The 22,895-nt window shown below is 39.4% G+C and overlaps 4 protein-coding genes across 10 annotated transcripts; 1 reads left to right on the top strand and 3 right to left on the bottom strand.

Annotated features, from left to right (window-relative positions):
* Window positions 1-40: 40 nt before the first annotated feature.
* Window positions 41-8,655, bottom strand: Nca (neurocalcin homolog). The gene is made up of 6 exons (XM_033383345.1): window positions 8,581-8,655; window positions 7,282-7,345; window positions 1,572-1,671; window positions 854-972; window positions 587-775; window positions 41-323 (listed from the first exon to the last, which is right to left on the bottom strand). Exons 3-6 carry the CDS (start codon window positions 1,639-1,641, stop codon window positions 129-131), a joined length of 573 nt encoding a protein of 190 aa, XP_033239236.1. The 5' UTR covers window positions 1,642-1,671; window positions 7,282-7,345; window positions 8,581-8,655; the 3' UTR covers window positions 41-128.
* LOC117184695 (neuronal calcium sensor 2) lies at window positions 3,234-8,655 on the bottom strand. Of its 2 annotated transcripts, XM_033383346.1 has the most exons (6): window positions 8,581-8,655; window positions 7,282-7,345; window positions 5,312-6,364; window positions 5,085-5,228; window positions 4,269-4,397; window positions 3,390-3,675 (listed from the first exon to the last, which is right to left on the bottom strand). In XM_033383346.1, exons 3-6 carry the CDS (start codon window positions 5,420-5,422, stop codon window positions 3,499-3,501), a joined length of 561 nt encoding a protein of 186 aa, XP_033239237.1. In that variant the 5' UTR covers window positions 5,423-6,364; window positions 7,282-7,345; window positions 8,581-8,655; the 3' UTR covers window positions 3,390-3,498. The 2 variants fall into 2 exon arrangements, with proteins under 2 accessions (XP_033239238.1, XP_033239237.1); XM_033383347.1 differs by lacking the exons at window positions 5,085-5,228; window positions 5,312-6,364 and having other exon boundaries at window positions 3,234-3,675; window positions 8,581-8,633.
* A 1,316-nt stretch (window positions 8,656-9,971) lies between these two features.
* Csas (CMP-sialic acid synthase) lies at window positions 9,972-12,547 on the bottom strand. Its single transcript, XM_033385570.1, has 5 exons — window positions 12,062-12,547; window positions 10,708-10,898; window positions 10,443-10,647; window positions 10,207-10,374; window positions 9,972-10,096 (listed from the first exon to the last, which is right to left on the bottom strand). The coding sequence occupies exons 1-5, from the start codon at window positions 12,166-12,168 to the stop codon at window positions 10,000-10,002; spliced, it is 768 nt and encodes a 255-aa protein (XP_033241461.1). The 5' UTR covers window positions 12,169-12,547; the 3' UTR covers window positions 9,972-9,999.
* Wnk (Wnk kinase) lies at window positions 11,476-22,796 on the top strand. Of its 6 annotated transcripts, none has more exons than XM_033385567.1 (13): window positions 11,476-11,567; window positions 12,626-12,782; window positions 12,841-14,287; window positions 14,348-14,520; window positions 14,580-17,406; window positions 17,465-17,596; window positions 18,387-18,449; window positions 19,576-20,484; window positions 20,540-20,950; window positions 21,024-22,071; window positions 22,140-22,204; window positions 22,263-22,434; window positions 22,514-22,796. In XM_033385567.1, exons 3-13 carry the CDS (start codon window positions 13,340-13,342, stop codon window positions 22,645-22,647), a joined length of 6,882 nt encoding a protein of 2,293 aa, XP_033241458.1. In that variant the 5' UTR covers window positions 11,476-11,567; window positions 12,626-12,782; window positions 12,841-13,339; the 3' UTR covers window positions 22,648-22,796. The 6 variants fall into 6 exon arrangements, with proteins under 6 accessions (XP_033241458.1, XP_033241457.1, XP_033241454.1 ...); XM_033385566.1 differs by having other exon boundaries at window positions 11,493-11,597; XM_033385563.1 differs by having other exon boundaries at window positions 11,498-11,730.
* The last annotated feature ends 99 nt before the right edge of the window (window positions 22,797-22,895 follow it).

Raw genomic sequence — 22,895 nt, 5'->3', positions numbered from 1 at the left:
TATAATATTATAAGAACTATTTATTAAAAAGAAATTTACATAATTTCCACACTGAAATAAAAACAATTTAATTTGCAATTACACTATACAATTAAATGATTATTGCTTGCTTTTCAATATTATTTCAGTTAATGGGACTGTGGATCACACTGTAATAATCGAACTATTGAAGGATCACTTTTGGCTCCTTCTATAAACTCTTCCAAGCTTAATTTCCCATCTTTGTTTCGATCCATTTGGCGAAATATCTTGTCCGTTCGTTTTTCTGGAGTGCTTTCGTCCTCTGGCATTTTCATGACCGAACCAACCATTTTATATATTGCCTAAAGGAGGAAAAATAAATTAGTATTAAACATTTCCTAGATGATTCATTTCCAAGGAACTGGCAAGCGGTAATCAGTTTATTTTTAACATCAGCGATCTAGCGATTCTATTGTTTTGTCTCTCGCGCTCTCTTCCATTATGGCTAAGCAGCATGTATTCCCGACTCTCTCTTTCTCTAGCGCTCTCCCAGTGATACTTATATAGATGTTTAGTCGCTTCTCTTAACAAAGACTCAAAAATATTATTTTTGTTAAATACTTACTGTAACGATTTCCAGCATTTCTTGCCGCGATATGTATCCGTTTCCATCTAAATCATACATGGAGAATGCCCATTTCAGTTTTTGCTCGAGTTTACCTCGTGATGTCACACTTAGTGCGCACAAAAACTCTCTAAAGTCTATGGTGCCATCGCCGTTTGCATCAAACGTCCTAAAAACGTGTTCTGCAAACTAATGAGAAAATCAAAGAAAATGTTTTAGCTTATTGGGCTGTTTGGTAATCTGGAAATTATCTGGAAAACTATTTACCTTGCTTGCATCGCCATATGGAAAGAAGTTTCCATATATCTTTTTGAACTCCTCTACAGACAAATGACCACTTGGGCAGTCCTTAAGAAAACCTTTATACCATTCTTGGATTTCAGCATCTGAAAAATGGTTATAATAAATCATGAATTCGGCATAAATATTTTTCTAGAGCTCCGGAGGCCTAAGAATAGCAAGATGTTAGAGGACTACCTATCCATGAAGTACCAGTTGTCGTGACGCAGGAAGTGTATGAAACCTAGAAGGAATACGTAGCAAAGATCCGGATGTGTACGGAATCGAGCCAGATTGGTCGGGAAAACCCGTTCAAGTTGTTGCCCCCAAAAACGTCACGGAGACCAAGTTTACGAACAAATTCTAGCCTTCCCTCTAGACTTCATGCGGAAATTATCGACAAAAGTAAGCCGGGAAAACCCGAACCCTAGCCCCTCGTATGGTTTGAACCATCAACAGCTGACATATAAGAGGTGCATTAGAAAAAAAACAATCGCAGACCGCAGACGAGTACGGTGTCTCCGCAAAATAAAGAGTGTAAATCCAGGAACAAATAAGATCCATTAAGCATCAAATTAGCGGATCTTAAAGTATCCATACGTGGGTGATTCTTCCGTCTCACTCTCTTTCTCTTCCAGCGAGGCTAAGCAGTTAAGGGTGAGTTTTCATGTCTCTATATCGTTAAATATATAAATTAAAAACTTACCTGTGAATTCTGTGTTTTGTTTAAGGTCCTCCAAAACTTCCGGCTTAAGTTTACTATTTTGCTTTCCCATTTTTTTAGACCAATTTCATTATAGAGTAATCTGTAAATGGAATATACATATATAAGATTAAGAAATATCTGAAGAAATTATTACAACGAGTATTAATAAAGTGAATCGGTCAAGTCAAACCCATTTGTCCACGCCAGCGAGTCTCGAACAGATCCTCAGTACTATGTAAGCCCGACCGTAACTTAGACTAGTAAATAAGTAAAGAATGCAACAATTTCGCTCAAAAATCGCAACACAAGACCCTGGCCTTGCGAGCAGGCAAAGGAGTTCAAATACATCAAGGGAGTATTTTTTTTTTTAACAGGAGCTAACAGGTTGCTAATTTTGAACTATTTGATTTGAGCTCTCAACACTCAAGAAGCTCATTAAGTGGAGAAACCATGTTTACATGCTTGTCAGCCGCCAGAAAATGGTCTGACGCCATCAGAGCGGAAATTGAACCCAACCCAGCGATCATTGAGCATACGTGCTTCAGTGTTAACGGACGTGTGTGTGGAAATTTGGAAGCTATAGCTGGTCTACCGATTCTATTCCCACGTTCTTTTTGTCGAATATGCCGAAGCTCGAAACTTGATCATGAGATATTGGGAGATTGGGAGCGTAATGCAGAGGAAGCAGACTAAAATAAAATATGTCCAGAATCAGATATATGTGATGCCAGAACATCCTTTAATTACTAATCATCCATTCCGTGCAGCCTTTACTTGGTTTTCAGCATACACAGCACGCTATTAGAAAATCGCATAAGTTCTTATCAGAAGTCACCTACGCACAATAAGGCCGATGTATTAGTATAAGTATAAGAATAAGTATAAGTATAGGTATAAGGAAAAGTATAAGTAGACCTTAAGGAATATTTTGTCTGTGTTGGGTTTCGGTTACTAATTGTCAGGTTACCACTACAATAAAACCACTCTAATCATAACCTCTTTGTCCCCACACAGAGCTACTTTCGACTGAATTCTACTGACTTCCAAGCCTTTCGAAACCTTCTTTCTATGCCAAATATTCAAAACATTTCTTTCTCATTCGCGCTCGCCAACATCAACGACCACGTTCGACTTATCATCTTGCTGCTATGATCGTCTCTGACCAAGTCTCTCTGTACACAGTCTCTGACCAAGACGAGCACAGCAATAGAATATGAAAGCGACAAGAAAACCTAATAGAATAGCCAAATAGTGGAGACACTATTGACAGAAAGACAGACACAGCCAGCAAAGGATCATATACTGAGAACAATCTCGTAGTCATTTAATGCACAGCCAATGAGAATAATTTTATGTATCGATCTCTACTTCAAAAACGAAACTGGCCAGAGAGCTAGTTAGCGATGGGAGCATGACCACCGCTTACATAAATCACGTGTCGGGGTCACCAAAATGTTGTGAGCTGTCGAGAATATTCGAAAATAAAAATTGACATTGCTCCCAATCAGTTAGATTATTAGTTTAAGACAGAGTTGATGATTAGACAATGTATTAAAAAAAAAAAGAAGACTTAAAAAAAGGAATAACCTCTTATAATCTATAAGTATACGTGCATATGATGCGTTATTATTAAAAGTTATTAAAAGATATCGTCGTAGCAGATACTAGATAAAGAGCATTTATTAAAGTTAAGAGTTTATATTAGCTGCGGCTCCGCATTGGGCCCAGTGATATTAGCATCCCCATATTAGAGTAGTTTTGATATTTGACCAAGTTTAGATGTAATTCTAAATTGGAATGAGACTTATACAATGCAAATATTTTAATGATTCCATAGTTTAATTTTAGTATAAGAAATATAAATTAAATATTTATACATTTCATTACTGATTTCATCAAATACACACATATTGTAGGATATAATTGTTTATGGCGCCAACATTTTGGACAACTCTTCATCTTGTAAGCATCCTTTTAAAAACTCATCTTGCGTTAATTGACCATCATTATTTTCGTCCATCTTAGCAAATATATTTTTTGCTCGTTCTTCCGCGGAGTCTGCAGGACGATTGGATGAGCACGCTCCAAGCATATCATAAATTGCCTGTAACAATACACAAATGTATGAATGAGGAATATTCTGGCAAGTCAAAATATAAAGTGTTTTTTCTAAATTGCTGAGACCATTCATTTAATATTTAAATGTTTTAGATATAGCAGAGCAGCTTTTAAACGTCGGGAATAATTTCAGTTTTTATTTAGGGAACTATTGAGAAATTAGCAAAAAAAATACCCCTGATAAAGTACGATGTAGACAATCAAGTGTGCCATCGGGATCACAAGAGAATAAAATGAAGTGCTATATGACTTCAATGCAAGATATGGATAAGGTTATGCTACGGCAGAATTTTTACTGGAAGACTGCTTCAACTGAATACTAGCAACATCATTAATGTTTACGCCACTCATTTACGAGCATCAGTGTGAATCGTCAAGCACACGAAATGTATTTTGTTGTTAGCATTCGTGAGACCGAGACTTAATCCCAGTTTAAAGTCGAGCAAAAATGTGTCTCGTCATGCACACGACATGTATTTTGCTTTTACATTCTCGAGCTTTTTTTTTTATTATTCCCCATGTGGGTCTGGATTGCTTCAATGGGAGTAGGTTTAATCAGTTGGTTGTTAAATTTCATACCTGAACAATTTTGGTCATTTCTTGTATGTCTATGACACCATTTCCATCAACATCGTACATTCGAAAAGCCCATTTTAGCTTTTCTTCTGGTGTTCCGCTTGAAGTAACATCTATTGCAAGTAAAAATTCCTGAAAAAGAAAGATGTTGTTTCCGTAGAGATTTAATAATGAGTATATTTTACTTTAGCACTAACTTCGGATGATTTAATGGAATCGAATGGATTTAAATATGAAAAGCCTGACAATGGTTATCACACAAACACAAATCCGGCCACGAAAAGAGAACTAACTAACCGAAGAAATTAACCTACTAACCAGTAACAAGGCCAACGACCCCACAAATCTATTATAAAATCGAAGAGATGTGCAATAGGCAAGCCCCGCCCCAAGACACGTGTTTTAGCCTAATGACTCGAGTACCTTTAACCATATATGTACATATGTTTCTGATCTGGAGCCGGAGCACCCCCGATTCGGTGCGTGTGTACTTATGCTGTAGGGACCCCCATATTATTAATTTATGGGAGGTTTCCTTTGTGCCCCCCTTGGATGGAAAAAACGAAGTCTGAATATTAAATACGATTCCATTTATGTGTGAATTTTAGTGTACATTTATTCAGGAGGATGGACATAGCTGAGTCGCCTAGAATATATGTAGCTTTTCGTGTTTAAAACTCTTACTTCTGCCTGTTGCAGACATCTGCACGAATAAAAATACAAAAAAAAACCCACTCCCAAAACACAGCAGATGTTAGGAATCGGAAAATGTAGCATGTGTGTGTTGTTTTCTGAATAGAATAAAAATAAAACAATTACCTTGAAGTCGATATATCCATTTTTGTCCATATCAAATGTACGAAAAACATGGTCACAAAATTCCTCCGCATTTCCGGATGGAAAAAACATTTTATACATATCGACAAATTTTGCTGGCGTCAAACGCCCGTTCGGGCAATCTTGCTATATACAAAAAGAAAACACAATTAGACGATTTTTGTTGTTGTTCCAAGCCACAAGGGTCGTCGCAAGTGTCGTTTACTCACCTTAAATCCTTTATACCACTCTTTAATGGTGGCTTCATCGTATCTTGTGTGGGTTTTCAAAAACTCCATGTCTTCTTTAGTTAAACGGTCTTTACTACTCAAGCATCCCATTGTTTTGCTTTGCACTGTTCTGTTAGTAACTTACTAAAGGCTTATACTTATTTATTTCAATATATTCTAAACGTATTCAATGGCTTTTCCTTGCCAGTACTTTTCACATTTGACCTGGTGTTTGTTTTTGAACAAAAACCAACTTTAAATCGATATTTTCGAAAGCATCTTATTGCATTACGTTAACGTTAACGCTCCGGTGTGCATGAATTTATCAATTAAACCACGATATAAAGCACACATATAACGTTTGAACGAGCGACGACTCGACTCGTCAATTTTTCTTTATAATACGTGAGGAAAAAAAATTGTATTGGGCTCTATTAACTTGTATATTTCATTTCCAACCTGATGTGTACCAAAGGACTGAAGGAATCGGGCGTTCAGGCGCATGCGCGTAAATTCTCGTCTCTATACAGGACGATTATTGGTTAACCATATTTTTCTCTACACGCTAAGGGTTCTTTTTGCTTCTTTTTGTGTGTTAAGCATAACGAAATAGGGTTGCCAAACTGTTACAGTTTTTTCGATTAATTTTTATGTAATGTCTGGTCAGATGAATATCAAAAACTTATTCTTTTTTGTTTGTTAACAAATTTAATTCTTACCTGCTTAAAATGCTTAAGATTCACCAAATCATCATTTTTAAAATACATTCATACATTCTGCCATAGGCACAATTCACCAAATATTAATTTGGCGCTAATACAAATGTAACTTAAATATATAAAAATAATTTCATTTGTAAAGATTAATTAGCTCTTTCTCTCTCTCTACTGGAATGGATCTGCTGCTATTCTTAAGACAAACTTCGTTCACAGCAAGAAATTCCTTTACAAAAAAAACTTTAACAAGTAACTTATTTTAGTTCATTTGTTACTTAATAAATTTTAATTGTTCTGCTATGGGCGTTGCAACAGTAAATCGACAGCAAATCCCGAGCTGAAACATTTAATATTCAATACTTTTCATAATTGCATAAATGTTTTAATTTGTGCATTAGAAATTACGCGCTTATTATCACGTAGTGAAATTATATTGAGCAATTAAGGCAGAAAGCTCTAAAAAAAAAAGGATTGGTAGAAAGATAATTGGTACGAAAAAAAAACCCCATGATCATTATCGGATTAGTCTGCCAAGTTTATTTCATCGATTTAGAGAATTCTAAACATTCGGTTTAGTCTCATTTGGTGAAATCTTTCGATCGCACCTACAACTACATTACAGCTTCTCTGAAAACTAGTCTCTTTTTGGGTGACTAAAATTAGCCACAGACTTTTAATTTGTATGCATATATGTATATGCAAATATCACAATGTATTTTTCTTTTTGGTTTTTGCATGTCTGAAAGATATTTAGTAAAGATGAAATCCATAGTTGTATGGATTTAAATTAAGCAGCTCAGATTACAATCAGATTACACTGTATCATAACAAATCAAAAAGGTCGAATGCAAGACTAATAGCAACGAACCTTTATTAGTTTCCATGCAGAAGCTTTTAAAACAAGGGCTCTTTGTCAATATATCTTCGCCTCGCCATCCTCGCTATTAAACAGTTTAAAAAAAGGAACCATTTAATATTAAAAAAATGTTTGTCTGCTGAGATCTGCTGCTGTAGAACAAGTAAAGCTTAGATCACCAGTTTATGAAATACGATTAGCATTTGAAATCGATGTTTATGTACGAGTAGTATTGCTCTTTTTGGTATCAGGGCCTAAAGTTTAATTGCCTTTTAGGCGGCCCAAAATGAACAAATCTGCGCGCAACCCGAGCAATAGCCCTGCGCTGACGCTTGGAGCAATTAATGGGGTATCCATGCAATAATTTACACTTATGAACTATGTTTTATTTTACTCACATCATAAGGTTTTCCGTCTTGCAATCCAAAGACCATTATTGACCACATAAAGGTTATTGAGTTGCTGTAAATATGAGAATTAAAATGTTGCATTTAATAAAAGTAATTGCAATGTATTTGGCCTATTATGTATAAGATGTGCGGCACTACTTATTATTAGATATACTATACACACTTATTATTAGATACTAGCAAATACTTATTAATAAGTATACAAATACTCATCGTTTGCTTATATTTGTATAGTGATAGTTATAATGAAACCACTGAAAAATTATACTATTATATTACTTAAGCCCTGCAGTAGAATTTTAGATTTTCGCATTGTTTTAATCGATAATTTTCCTGCATAAAATACGAATATGTATTTTTTCCAGTAGAATTCAGGTCATTGAGATTTATAGAGAACCTAATAATTACCTTTCTATACTTCAACCCCATATGAAAAGCGGTTTCTCTCTGCAGTTACGCACAAACTTGGAATCTTCAAAATTGCATAAGCATAAGCTTTTGCACAAAATCTGATTGCTCCAGAGCCTAATCTAGAGGGAGAGTCTCCATAGTGCTAGGCCACTCTGGGAGAGAGTGTGAAAGATAAGAGCTACTTTATACTGGCTATAATAATGATTCGATTGCCACGATTTTGCATACGACAAAACCCCTATTAGCATTACCCCTAGCGGCATTAGCGGTGTTCTTTTACCTTGCACATTTTAGGGGACACATTTTTAATCAGTTTGATTTGAACACAAAATTCGGCTGCTTGAGCACTTATAGTCTCTGAGAACTAGGCGACAAACAAGATGAAGGCAAGGACGGACAATATCGTCTCGGCAAATGATGCTGGGCAAGAATACAGCAATTCAATATTATGAGTATTACCTCGTATAAAAAACAAACATTTCAGATAAAGCGTCCGCCCTGTCCTTTGGTAGCGCAAGGACGACACCCAGTGGTGGACGATTTCACTAGTGCAAACGAGTCGCATGCTCACGACCGAACGAATGCGAATAGTTGTGCACAAATTTATGTATGTATATATGTACATAATAGGTACGTGCAAGCTCCTTAATATATAGAGTATATATGAATGTACGTATTTTAATTCTGATCGTTGCGTGTATTAATGTATACATATGTTCACTATTCTATGTTTTTAATGCACCTGCATGTGTATATATGTATGCATGTTATATGCACATATACTACAATGAGCGATATTTACATTTGTTTGCACATCCGTGTCTGTTTACGGATGCATAATTAACATTTTCACAATTCTGTATATATATATTTTACCTGAATACGAGTTACACATTCATTTTATGCACATTTTTCTTAAAAAAAAACTGTTTCACTGCTCCAAATTCAATAAAACTTATTTCGCCCAAAACACACACAATCAATACAAAAATTTTAGGGGTGGCCAGTGTGACCGCGGACTTAACGATAAAATGTACGGTCCGACCCTCAGAAATATACCAAAATAGATCGTCTCATTTTCAAAAAATACCGTAAATATACTGAAGAATTCAAGTTCTGTTATACATATTCCTCGTTTTTGATATTGCGTCGAATATTACTAGCTAGATAGATCTCTCAGCCCTGGATACATAATTTTATATGATTAATTAACCTATTGTCTCCTTGATTGGTTTATTTTAAAAACATTCTTTTATCGTATTTTGCCTAAAAAAGGTTTTACCGAAAAAGGTAAAAAAAACGTAAGAGATTAATCGTTCCTATTTTCTTGGGGTATTTATGATAAAATATACCGTTTGACCCTCAGAAATATATAATTTTCAAAATAAAGCGTAAATATATTTATTTCAATTGGATACAACTTAAGTTAAACCGCCGAAAATATTTCAAATAATAATTACTCTTGTAGTTCTATCCTATCCTTCATCTTTGCATAAAAATACCACGAAATTAGGTTTAAAAAAAAGGTCAAAGCATAAAATAATCATAACAATTCAGTACCCGATTCAAGGAGATCGAAAAAGAAAGCCATAACTGATTTGAAGAGAGCAAAAAGAGTCAATAACCGTTTTAAAGAAAGCAGTTCCGCCATCGCTCCACTGTATATGAGTGGAGCGCGCCTAAGAGAAATTGCTTGAAAGTGAATGAGTGACATGGATATAAATGCAAATTTAATATACCTTTAACTCCATTTCGACATCAAAATATACCGAAAATTTGGTCGATCTTATTATCGTTTCCATACGAATATCCTCCCTGATGTGCCGTTACAATAATAATCATGGTATTGTTCTATTCAAAATGCTGCACATAGCATTTTTCGTCAGTTTTAATCTAATATGTTGCCATTTTGTTAGTTGTTTATTGTTCTTCTTCATCTTTCTCGTTTTAAAAATGATGCGACTATATTATGATAGCACACATAGGCAGCAATGCAGCATGGTTCTGAAAGTTTCAATCGATAATCTCTGCCGCAGCACTACTCCCTGCTTAACTGGAAAGCCAACGGACGTCAACTGCCAATCACTGTTATATACGTATACGTGAGAGGTAGCGCAACAACAGAACACTCTTCTGTTCACTGTACAGCCCTGCTCTAATGTCATAACGCTATCAGCAATAAATTAATTATCAATACTAAATGTACTGGAATAAGAGGTATATGTTATGTATTTTGGATTTAGATATTCAGAATACACATACTTTTCCCTTTAATACTGTTTGAATAAGTTCAGTTCACATTTTATTATTTAAAATACATCGTGCTATTGTTAAATCAATGGGTGAGTCGATTTCCAAACCATCTTTTTGATCTATTTCCACGATAGAGCACCTACAAGAATAATAATAGAGTTCAGTTATGAGACACCAATATTTGTAATCTTTTCAAAACTCTTGGTTTATATTACTTGATAGTGCTAAATATTTATAGAGAGTTGTCACCTGTTATTTTGTAAAAATCCACTCTCTACTAATCGTCGTTTCGAAAAATAGAACATTCCTGTTTCCACTATATCTCCTTTCCAATCTTGGCGTCTTGGTCTGGCCTTTGAATTAAAACCCACGGGTACTAGCAAATTATCAACGAATTCCCATCGTAAATAATGCGACCTATGTAACAAAGCCATACTCGTTAAAATATGCATATGTGAAACATATTTATAAAAGAAAAACCTTACCTCATAGCTGCAAACACACAGTCATGGTTTTTAAATGCCAAAGCAGCTTCATTAATGTATTTTTCTTTTAAGAACACAGACGTACATTGAAATAAAGAAAAGTTATGAATAGCTTTGTGCACATCTAAAAATTCTTTGATAGCATCCAGGGAAGATGTCTCGTCCCTGGCAATCTCTGAAGGCCGATTATGCACAATAGCACCATCTACACAGAGAATATAAAGATAAAGAGAAGAGAAGATGAGGTCGAATGATGTCCACTTACATTTGTTGGCTTCAATTGAAATTCTTTTGTCGTCCGTAGAAACCCAAATATGATCAAAGCAAGAAGAATTTTGTATTGTTATGATTGTACGCGCTAACAATGACAGTCCCTCTATTTTAACTAGGTTTTTGTATTTAATTCCCTTGCTTCCACCTCTAGCTAGAATTATCGCATGTATTTCGCTTTTCGAACTGAAATAAAACCCATTAACTGGTTTAGTCGGGACTCTGGTAACAATGTACTACAAAATTTGCATTTGCGCTGTTTGAATGCCGGACATGAAAATCAGCCGTGAAAATCAGTATCAGGTATAAAGTCTGTATTTCCAAAACTTAAAAAGCTGTAGGAAATAAATTGGTTGCGCCCCTCAGTAATTGCCACCACCTGTTTAGTACCGGATAACGCACAGTCAGCAAAATCGATCTTTCTTATTTAATGCATACCACATTTGAACACATCCTATTTGAAACAGAAGTTGCGGTAAAACTATTAATAGTCCAAGTGGAACTCGAAACATAGTGTACTAAACGAAAGAAACACAACGCAAAAATAAGAGCTTATACAGTTTATCCACTTTCCGTTTTAGTCCACTTTAATTCTATTAATTTGTTTCTTAATCAATTTGGTCATCTTAGGGTGAGCACTATAATTTCAAAAGATCCGACCCCGAAGCGAATGCCATTAAAAAACAAACAAAACATGTGGAATCGGGACCGGCACATCGGAACGTGTGGAATACGGAACTAATAATACTAGTACAACATTTGCCATTTTGCAGCACTTTTCACAGCAGTTTAACGTTTTCCAACACTATACACCAACACACACATCAAAAAAATTGTAAAATTTGTTATATCAAGGTTGCTTTGGAAAATTTTTGTGAAAGAAATGTATTATTAAGCAAAATAAGTACTTAATTAATATTTTACGTAAAGATTTTGCATCACAAAACTATATTGTGACCGTCTTCAAACTGGAAACACACAATCACAATGCATATGGACAGAAATCAGATCCATTTGTGTAATATTATGAAAACTTAAAACCCATCGAAGTTCCTTTTAACACAATAAAAACAATACCAAACATTAACAGTAACAGTAATCAAATTTTTAAAGATGTTGTGTAGTGATACATGTCTGCCATGACATCATAACCCTTTCCTACATATGTACATATGTATGTGCATATGCTTTATGCGTCAAGTTGGATATAATTGATAAATATGTACATAGGATACATATATGTACAATGGTACATTCATGTGTATAAGTGAATTAACCAAAATCTTTAAAGCTGGCAAACAGTTGAGTTTATCAAATCAGAGGAAAAAGCATATCTACATACATATTACCTGTGAACACTTGCACATTTCGCCAACACGTATAGTTTTTTTGTTTTGCGATCAATATGAGACTTGGTAACTGGATATTTGTGTAAACATTTGGAGCCTAGCACCATTTTCCTACACTTGATATGGAAAAACAAACATTGTACACACACAAACAGTCACATGAATTCACTATAAAACAGAAACATATGTACAAATCATGTGTATGTACTTATCTGCGATGGAAGTGCAATTGGAACTTATGATTCAATGAAAGATACACCGCAAAGAAAAACAGCTTTCCGCACAGTACAGCTCTAAGGGAGATATTCCGAGAACACACTCATCCAAGCATTTATTTACATATGCGTATATGTATATATCGGTGTGCCGTAACCAGAGCCCCAGAGCAATTGCATTGTTCTATGAAGAGTTGCCTCGCCTTGTCTTGCCCCATTTGACCCCACAAAGAACTTTGGTCTTGGGATCAAGAAAACAATTGATCTTCCTGGGTGAATCATTGGGATAAGAATAGTATCTATTGAATAAATATTAATTGACATTATTCACGTTCGCTTTTCATTTTAGATTAAACTTGGTGTTTTTCTGTTTGAAAATCATACAAAATTGGACAAACCCTCTGTGACTTTGTACGACAACAAGAGGTCGTACCCCCAAACAGTGCTCGGAAGGGAAGCTCCATCAGCGAAGATGGTACTTCCTCCTGCACCACGCAACCTCAAAGGTGATTCATCGTTATACCATTACCAACCATTAACCAATCGTATTTCCGTTTTTTATAGGAATACCTCTGTTTCTAGCGAGGAGCAAACTGTGCAAGGAACTAAGTCGGGACACCGTTCGTTTAATAAGTCTGCCTCCTCAAGGCAAATTAAGAACCCGACTATAAAACTAAAAGACACATTTAACAGTAGAAAATCCAATCGAAGGCAAGAGGCACTGGCACTGGCACCATCACCGGCACTTTCTGCACACACAAGCAAAAACTTATCTTCGTTGGAAGCATCAACATCATCATCACATACGGAGCAATCATCACCTTCCTCTTGGCCAAGGCTTCATGCACCAGCTTCGAAGAGCAGAAATAATATTTTAGTGCGATTTTTGCGACACTTTTCCAGTAATAATAATACCGCAACCAGCAAAACAGTGAATAATACAAACGAAAACGAACCAAGAACAACCGCAGCAGCTAACGAGAATATCAATAATAACGGCGAGCTGGAAAAAGCACAGGTCACAGCTACAGCAGAGGTCAGAGGTCAACACAATGAAGAAATCATGGACGGGCGAAAAAGTGAGACTTCAGACATTAAAAACCACCAACCAAAAAAAGGCGGTGGCATAATGCCGAGCAGCGGCAGCAACTTGAGCAAAGAAAAGTCGTCTTCGAAAGTTGCATCTGAAATAAAAACAGGAAAAATGGAGGCCCGAAAGTCTTCCTCTGACACGGTGATAGAGCCATCGTCGTTGATCAAACAACACTCGGCACCACAGTCATCGACGCCAACGACTCTGACGGCAAATTTTGTGCAAAATATGCGATTTGTGCGCAAGAATGTTGAACAATCGACCAGAAATGCCAATCCGTTGCAGTTTGTGGAACTGGAAACGGAATTTCCACGCGACTACGATGATAACATTGAGATGCTGTCACGCGAGGCCGAACATTTGGAGGAACAATTCCGTACGCCAACGCGATCGAATGCCCCAGATGCGACCGCTCATCAAGTGGCTGGTATTATTGAGAATATCATTACCGAGGCGTCGCGAAGTCTTGTAATTGAAAAAAAGAAGACTGAAGACGACGATGTGCCATCAAAATCCACCAACAAGCAGTCAGGTGGGGTGAAGCGTGTTGGCTTTCAGGTTGAGGAGAAAGACGATACCGAGACGATCCACAAAGAGAAGAAGCCAAAGAGCATTGACGATGTAGGAGTCAAGGGGTCGTCGGATAATACCGAGGTAAGTTCTGAGGGCTCTGGTTTAACTGGAACCTCGGCGGACACATCGGCATCGCTTCTGCCGTCCACAGCGACGGTCTCGAGCACATCGTCTGCCACATCGTTAACAAAGAGTAAAAGTGATGAAGATGATGATCCGGTGGCCATGTCCCCATGCGGTCGCTTTTTCAAATACGACAAAGAGGTCGGTCGTGGCTCATTTAAAACCGTTTATCGTGGCCTGGACACGCTGACAGGTGTGCCAGTTGCCTGGTGCGAATTGCTTGTAAGTAAGAAAATCAAACAGGAGCCATCAGTCCCCCTTAACCCCCCCTCTGTTTTGTAGGATAAGCAAGTGAAGAAAAGCGAACGCACTAGATTCCGTGAGGAGGCAGACATGTTAAAGAAACTTCAGCATCCAAACATTGTACGATTCTATACATATTGGGAATTTCCGATCGGCCGTAAAAAGAATATTGTACTAGTCACAGAGCTGATGTTATCCGGGACATTGAAATCGTAAGAGTGCTTTATTCTGATGCGTATCGTGTAACGTAACTGGTGTGTTTATTTTGTAGCTATTTAAAACGTTTCAAAAAGATACACCCAAAGGTATTGAAGTCATGGTGCCGTCAGATCCTGAAGGGCCTCAACTTTCTGCATACTCGTCAATTTCCTATAATTCATCGTGATTTGAAATGTGATAATATATTTATAACCGGCACCACGGGTAGCGTTAAGATCGGCGACTTGGGTCTGGCCACACTTAAGAATCGTTCGCATGCTAAGTCTGTGATCGGCACCCCCGAGTTCATGGCCCCCGAAATGTACGAAGAGCACTATGATGAATCGGTAGATGTCTATGCGTTCGGCATGTGCATGTTGGAGATGGCAATATCGGAATATCCGTATAGCGAGTGCAAGGGACCAGCCCAGATATACAAGAAGGTAATTTCCGGCATAAAGCCAGCCGCTCTGGCCAAGGTGGAGGATCCCAATGTGAGGGACATCATCGAGCGATGCATTGAGCTGAAGAAAGAAGATCGCCCCAGCTGCAACGAGCTCCTGGAGTCGGAGTTCTTTGACGAAGATATTGGAATTCGTGTTGAGCCAACGGCCTCCGAACAGTTTCTCTCCGATCCCAGCATTTGCATCATAGAGTTCCGATTGCGATTCCTAGACCCAAAGAAGCGTTCATCCCGACACAAGGAGAACGAGGCGATTCAATTTGAATATAATATAACGAGCGACGACTACGAGAAGATTGCCCAGGAAATGATGAAGGAGAATATTATCTCAGAGGACGACTCCCGTGCCGTTGCACGCCTTCTGAAGGTTCAGGTTGTGTCGCTTCTCAAGGAACGGGCTCAGCGTCAGACGCAAATCAAACTGCAGAACGAGAAGTCTCGTTTGGAGAAACTAGCCCTGCAGAAGCAACGCGAGAGCCTCCCCACCAATGTCGATGAGGATGAGGAGGATGAAGAGGACTCTGAGGATGAGGAGGATGGAGTCAAATGGAATCAACGGCTGCAACTGAAGTACGACCTGCTAAACACCGACTCCGAAACCAGCCTGGCCCTGTCCACGAACAGCGTTGATCCGCAAAATATTCCAAACCGATCGAACACATCGATTCAGGCAAGCGGCAGTCAACAGCAGCCATCGATGCAAGTGCCTCTGGCCTCGCCAGCAATATCCATGCAGCAAAAGTCAACAGTGCATTATATACAGAATCCACAGCTGGCATCATACCAAAATGCAAACAACTTGATACAGGACATTGCCAACAGCCAGGTGCAGGTGCAGGTGCAGGTCCTCTCACCAACAGGCAGTCAGCAACAACAGCAACCCAATGTAGCGCCCCATATAGTAGTGCCACAACAACATCAAATGGTGCAGCAGTCAAACATAGCTGAGGCACATGTCAACGTCAGCCAGCAGCAAGCACAAGTCGCACAGCAACAGATGCTGGCACAGCAATTACCTCAACAAGTTCAGTTGCAGCAGGTGCCGTCTCAGCAATCCATGCAATCTGTGATGGCTCCGCAGCAACATGAACAGCAGCAGCAGCAACAGCCAATGGGGGGCGAACAGCAAAAAAGTCACCAAATTCCTCAGTTGCAACAACAGCTTCAGCAGCTAATGCAAACGAATGTGCAGCCTTCTGATTTGGTACAACAGCAACAGCAACAGACTCAGCAATATTTTCAGCAGCAGCAGGCTCAGGTTTCAATGCAACAAATTCCGCATACACAACCACAACCGCATCAATATACCCTGCATCCATCCCAGCAACAAGGACAGGGGCAACAGCAACAGCCGATGTCCCAGCCCCACCCACAAATTCAGGTACATCAACAATCCTTTCAACAGCAGCAAGTGCAGCAGACGGCCTCCTCTCAGAACCATCAACAGCAGCAGATTCTTCAGCAGCAAATTGCACAGCTACAGCAACTGCAACAGAACCAACAACTGCAGCAGAGCCAACAACTGCAACAGACGCAGCAACAGCTACAGCAGACGCAACAACAACTGCAACAGAATCAGCAAATGCAGCAGAACCAACAACTTCAACAGAATCAGCAACTGCAACAGAATCAGCAACTACAGCATACACATCAGCAGCAACAGCAGTTTGTCCATCAGCAATATCATCAGCAGCAGCAACAACATCAACAACTTCTTTCTGGAGCGCAAGTAATGGCTCCGCAACAGCAGGTTCCCATGCAATTACAAGTACAAATGCAGGTACCTACATCTGTAGCCCCAACAATGCAGCAGCAGCAGCCGTACCAACAGGGCCAGCAGATGGCCCCTCCAAGTGGCCAAATGGCACTTGGTGAGGTTCAACAGCAGCAGCCGCAACAACAGCAACATGCTACATTTGCGACAGTCTCTGTGCAGCAACCACAATTTATGCAGCCGATACAACTATCATTGCCCTTGGAGCAACAATTACAACAGCTCCTGCTCAGTCAGCAGCAGCAGCAGCAGCAGCAAGCACAGTCGATGGCTCACCAGCAGCAACAGCAACTAACAGAGCAACAGATGCACATGCAGATTCAGCCAGCAAACACACAGGCACAGACTGTAAGCCAGGAACAAGCTGTTACCTCTGAAACTGGTGTGGCGCCAAACAGTCTAAATCTTCAGCTGAATCTTGAGACAAGAGTTGATCAACAATTATCCACGGAAGCAGAGAAACAGCAAAGGCAACAGAGCGCCGCTCGTTCCCAAAAACCAAGGCGGTCCAATCGGAGCGGCAATGAACGGATACCGAAATTAAGTGTCACCAGTGTCGATGAGGGTAGCGTCATCAACTGCCACATGGAGAACAAGCTAAAGACCATAACATTCAAGTTCGACATTGGCGATGTGAATCCTGTTGAAATTGCCAATAAATTGGTAAGAGCAGCTGACGCTTACCCCTAACAGTCCACTAAGCGAATCTTTTGTCTTTCAGATCGCCCAAGATTTGCTTTCGAATTGTCAAAGCACAGTATTTGTGGAAATGATTAATGAAATTGTTGACCAGGTCAAACAGAATCCCAATCAAATTCCAATACCAACTAATTATCGCCGCAATATTGAAAAGGTACTTGGCTTTCCGAAAAAAAAACAATTATTTCCAGAGTAAAAGTGAATCCCATGGAAATGTGGGAGGATCTAAGAATTGCCTATCACGTTCATGGAAGGACCCACTATTACAGAGCTCTCCTCTGCGACATTACCATTTTGAGGTTTATGAAGGGTTTTTTCCTTCTTATAGCGAAGGCTTCCAAAATGCTGCAGAGCAGATGGATTTAGACAAAAAAGCAAAGTTGCTTCTCGTTTTCTAAATTCAATGTATCACACCGCTCTGTCGATGATCATTCGAGCTAAAAATTACTTTCGAACCTGCAATTCTTAATTTTTTCAGACAGAATAAATGAAAAAACACCCGTTAGCGAACCAACAACCTTATAAAATTTGTTATATCCGAAATCTTGTACTTCATACGCAAGCAAACATGTTTGTTCAAAGTTCTTCTATGAAAAAACAAAACACACCAATACAAAAGCTGACTTTCATACTGTTCGATCGGACAGCAGAATGTTTAAAGATCAATTGCACGAACTTTATTTAATCAGAACTGATAGTGGGACCTCCATTCAAACCATTTAAGCATTCAAATCTTATACTCGAATCAAATGTTTCAGAATTAGCGTAAGACGATAGTCATATATCCAGTCCTTTCTAATTAGTGCATTAACTTTTAGTTCGAATTTTTAACCGAAGCTTCAAAGAGCTTTAAGTTTTAATCCATTTTGAATCAATTTAATGTTTCATATTTGTCCAGATAAATCCATGTTTTTTGATTGTCTATCTCTACTATAACAAAACAGGTCCGTCACGCGTCTCTAACTCGACAGCGTTCCACGTTTAGGTCACACCAAAGACATAGATCTGTAAGTGTTAAGTGCACTGGGCTTATGTAAACATAAAATATGTATTATATTTTATAGCTAAAATGATTTCACTTATCAGGACATTTACTTTTATTTTCAAGGCTTATAAGATAATGAAAAGAACATTTGTGTTTTCTATAATTTTGTGAATGTACAGAAATGACTTTTGACTGGACGGAAGTAAATCACAATGCAATCCTTTTACAAGATGATGCTATATGTATAGTTTTATTAAATGAGTTCTGTCGATTCAAATTAATTAAGATGACAACATACGCCAGCCAGATGCACGAGCGAAAAGTGAAAAAGAAAATGCCTGACAACATTAAAACAAAATAAATACTGTCTAGGAATGATGCTCGACTTGAGATCACTGGGACCGAAGCTTGTCTGCGAATGCAAAAACAAAATACATGTCACAACGCTCGACTCGAGTGTCCCCTATACGTTTTTCATCATCTTTGGAATGCTCCCAAGTTCAGAAATCGTGCCCACCTCTAACATATGCAAATAACAAAACTATGGCACATGAAAACTTCATAGCATCCAATCTTAAATCTATCGCCACATAGTATCCAAGCATCTCCGATCCCATAGATAGATATATGCATTTTCTTGTTCCGTGTTGAACTCTCAGCTGAATTACGTTCATAGTAACGATCGGAACATATTATGTGCAGCTGAAAAAGAACCCAAATCGGATGACAATAGTATTTCGAAGGTGACAAAGAAATCCTCAAACCATCATCTTGATCTGCTGGGGTATTGAAAGGCTAGTATTAAATGAGCAACAGCTTAAAGATATTTTTAACATTACGAGGACCTTTAATTGAAGCCAAAAAGAAACGAATAATATATGTACCTACATAATAGAATAGTAGACTGAAACGGAAATATTAACGGACATACGGTATAAAAGTTTACGAGTACCTTCCCCAAAACAGTTTTTGATCTTATGTTTCTTTTAAGATTTCAGGGGTTGTCTTATTTCACTTATTTCGGTTACCATTTCACATTAGAAGAGTTTTTAATTTTCTAAATATTCGCACCAGTGTATTTTGAGCTTGATTCACATTGATTCACATGCGTATCTGTCTATCTATATTTGACACGACCCATCTTTTAGCGGGATGAAACAGCCAGCGACATTACCAAGATGTTTGAACCAACTATACATGGAATTGAGAATTTGCCATCTGGCGGCGGAGGTGGAGGAGGAGGCGGAGGAGCCACTGAAACGACGAACACAACGAATCTGACTAGCGAAGCTAGATCGCAAACTTCGATGCTGGCAAATGTGGAGCATCCGACGAACATTGGGACGCCACCAAATACAGCTTCAACGATGTCATCCTCTTCAACGGCGTCGCGGGATGCACACAATGGCAGCAATGACGTGACCATCGGATCTGGTTCGGTGTCACGGAAAACAAGCACAGCTTCTGAATACACGTCCCTATCGATTGACTACATGCCTGATAATAACATAACGCCAACGGGTAACGATATGCTGAATACGCTGGGCGATGCACTGGCCAAAGATAACTCACAGAGTGTCCAACTTACCGCACGAGGTCATGCCATAACTCGAATGCAAAAGCTGTTGGAGTCGGCTGGTGGGACTTCAACGCCACGAAGCCTGAACCTGCCATTGAATCGGCACTTAAACATCCAAGAGGACCTGAAGCACACCAGGAGCCTTGGAGACTTGAGCGGTGTCAAGATTACGTTTGATATGCCTAATAGAACGATGACAGGGCCTGCGGAGGACAACAGTCACCAAGAGAAAGCAGTTCAAATGGAGAAGCCCAAGGATAAATCTGCTGGGCAGCTATCAACAACGCAAGGAACTGGCGCAGGAACCGTAGCAGCCAACACATTAGAGCAATTAAAGATCGAACTGGAGAATATTACGCATGCACACGCCTTTGCCTCCGCTGTGGTGGCTTCCATCAGTACCCGTACCGCACACCAGGCATCGCCAGCTATTTCATCTTTAACGGCCTCTACAGGCCAGCAGCAGACACAAGATTTAGTAAGTGAATATCTCCAATATTTGTATATCTTTTTTAAACTTGTTCTTTGATTAGATAAACAAATCGAATAATCCTGTGGGCGCTAGTGGATCCACAACTTCAATTGGTCAAAATGCTACTGGCTCTTCTGTATACAATTCTCGACGTGCTTCCATGGACAACAGCATGGGATCCGATATTCAGTTGCATGGAAATACCTCCTCCATTATTGAAGGACCCGCTACTAGTACAGATCCCACACCAACTGAAGCGTCCAATACTGGTATTATTGTCGCCGGCACGACAGTTGAGAAGCATCTCTCAAAGCAGGGAAGTTTGGACAAGGCGTGCAACACGTCCATTTGTGTAAGCAGCAGCAATGATGTGCCGCAAAGAAATCCCAGCAACGGATCGCTTAATCAAAACTCTATAGCAGATCTAGAAAAGAAATTGGCAGCGTTGCGGAACACGGACAATGCAGAAGAGGTAAGAGAGACCGCACAGTGTTGAATAATAATTGGCTTCATACTTTTGTGACACTTTGAATTAATATTTACAGCCACAGCAGCCACAAACTGCAACATTGACGGCGGTACCAAAGCCAGCTGCTGATGAGGCAGTAGCAACACACCCAAGTTCCCGTAAAGTGTCCCGGTTTAGTGTCAGTCGAGTACAAGAGCAGAAAACTTTAGCTGCCGCTGAGGAAAGTTTGCAGAATCAACTAAAGATCGATTTGTCGTCGGCTTTGGGCCCTGGTGGGCAGGGCCAGCTTCAAAATAATGCCACAAATAGCTCTGTGCAAAACGGCAGTATGGTGAATACACCCACAGAACTTATTAGCTCGCCTATACAAAACGTTCCGCTGGCCATTAACGGAATTCAGTTGATTTACCAACAGCAGCCACAGCAGCAGATGCATCCTTCTGCGAAAAGTATGGTTAACAGCGGCGTGAACGTAGTGCCACAAGTCTTGACACAAAACGGCACACAAGTGACGCTCTCCGGCATTCAGTCACAAGGTCATCCCCCACAGCAGCAGCAGCAACAACTTGTGCATCCTAATATGCCACAACAGACACCATCCAGTGTCCATCCTCAGATGATGAACACTCTTCAGCAGCAGTCGGTGGCGCATCAGCAACCAATTATGACACAACAGCAACCAATGATACTGCAACAGCAGGGTTCCCAACAATTCTCGCTGCCTGCAACGCAACAAAATCATACACCGCAACAGTTCATCCAAATGCAGCAGAATCAGCTTCATGCCCTACAGTCTCAGGTTGTGGGCATGTCTCCGGGAATGCAGCAACAGCTTTCGGCCATGCAGTCAATGCAGTCAGCCCAGCACCAGATGGTAACACAACAGCAACAGCAGCAACAGCAGCAGCAGCAGCTGCAAATGCAAACTCATATGCAGCAGCCGCAACAGAATGTTGCAGGCTTGTATAATCAGCAGAATGCTAATTGCGGAGCGACACAACAAGGCTTTCATGCTGGTGTTCCCAATCATCTGTTGCAGCAGGCGAATTTGATGGGATCACAGCAACCCTCGCAGCCGTTGCAACATGTTATGCAGCCTCTTTTTAATGTATCGCCCGGTGAAGGTAAGCGTAAGCCCCCAACCTCATTTGTATTTTGATACATTCTGTTATTTATTTGTTCCGTATTCCAGTTACCGAAGAGCCTGTTTCTCTAGCTGCAACGCATCCCCATTTATTGCCGAGCGATATACAATCTGTAAGAGCCACGTAGTGCGGCATTTTACTTAGACGTTACTAATTTACATTTCTTGCAGGATATAAAGCATAATTTGGACTCATTGGTCAACCAATTGTGTAACACACGCTTGGGCACCAATCAACATCAGCGGCTGTTGCTGTTGCGCCAGAGACAGCTCATCGAAGAGGACGAACTGCGTTTGAAACACTATGTGGAATACGAAAAATTTCAAAAATCTCTGCGCCAATGTAAGAATTATTTATGACGTGTGTGTGTGTCAACATTTTAACCGACAATGGATCTACTCTACCTCTATATTGGTTACAGCTTTAAGCACAAACGTTCCAGCTACTACGACATACTTTTCAGCACCTCCTGCTGCACAGCTTCCAACTAATTTAAAAGCACCTGCTCCTCCGCCCTCAGCAAATCCGACATCCACAAGTTCTGCAAACACATAGCTGCGCTAAAATGTTTTGCTTCATTCATTCGCCTTTGACAAGCCATCACGACTAACAGCCATTTCTATGTTCTCGGCAATATAATTGGCACGAGTGTTTGTATGTGTGAGAAGGTGGATCTGGCCTGGCCCTAGCCCTGGCGGTAGAAATTAAGTAAAAAGTATATCTTATGGGATTGTCTGTAAATATTAGTCAAACGCTTTTAGTTGATATGCCATTGTTTCATATTTTCTTTCTTTCTGTACCAC

The sequence above is a fragment of the Drosophila pseudoobscura genome, chromosome X (genome assembly GCF_009870125.1).
Source record: "Drosophila pseudoobscura strain MV-25-SWS-2005 chromosome X, UCI_Dpse_MV25, whole genome shotgun sequence".
NCBI classification, from domain to species: Eukaryota; Metazoa; Arthropoda; class Insecta; order Diptera; family Drosophilidae; genus Drosophila; species Drosophila pseudoobscura.
This window is presented reverse-complemented; position numbering and strand designations above follow the sequence as displayed.

Bases quoted from the DNA above. Each gene is read 5' to 3' on its own strand.
- Nca (XM_033383345.1), bottom strand. From the start codon at position 1,641: ATGGGAAAGCAAAATAGTAAACTTAAGCCGGAAGTTTTGGAGGACCTT. The intron at 973-1,571 runs GTAAGTTTTTAA...ACCATTTTTCAG, and splicing joins ACAAAACACAGAATTCACAG to ATGCTGAAATCCAAGAATGG. The intron at 776-853 runs GTAAATAGTTTT...TTTTCTCATTAG, and splicing joins CATATGGCGATGCAAGCAAG to TTTGCAGAACACGTTTTTAG.
- LOC117184695 (XM_033383346.1), bottom strand. From the start codon at position 5,422: ATGGGATGCTTGAGTAGTAAAGACCGTTTAACTAAAGAAGACATGGAG. The intron at 5,229-5,311 runs GTGAGTAAACGA...TTTTGTATATAG, and splicing joins AGTGGTATAAAGGATTTAAG to CAAGATTGCCCGAACGGGCG. The intron at 4,398-5,084 runs GTAATTGTTTTA...TTTCTTTTTCAG, and splicing joins ATGGATATATCGACTTCAAG to GAATTTTTACTTGCAATAGA.
- Wnk (XM_033385567.1), top strand. From the start codon at position 13,340: ATGGACGGGCGAAAAAGTGAGACTTCAGACATTAAAAACCACCAACCA. The intron at 18,450-19,575 runs GTAAGTGTTAAG...CCCATCTTTTAG, and splicing joins CACACCAAAGACATAGATCT to CGGGATGAAACAGCCAGCGA. The intron at 22,205-22,262 runs GTAAGAGCCACG...CATTTCTTGCAG, and splicing joins TGCCGAGCGATATACAATCT to GATATAAAGCATAATTTGGA.
- Csas (XM_033385570.1), bottom strand. From the start codon at position 12,168: ATGGTGCTAGGCTCCAAATGTTTACACAAATATCCAGTTACCAAGTCT. The intron at 10,899-12,061 runs GTAATATGTATG...GTTTTATTTCAG, and splicing joins AAATGTGCAAGTGTTCACAG to TTCGAAAAGCGAAATACATG. The intron at 10,648-10,707 runs GTAAGTGGACAT...TTCTCTGTGTAG, and splicing joins TTCAATTGAAGCCAACAAAT to ATGGTGCTATTGTGCATAAT.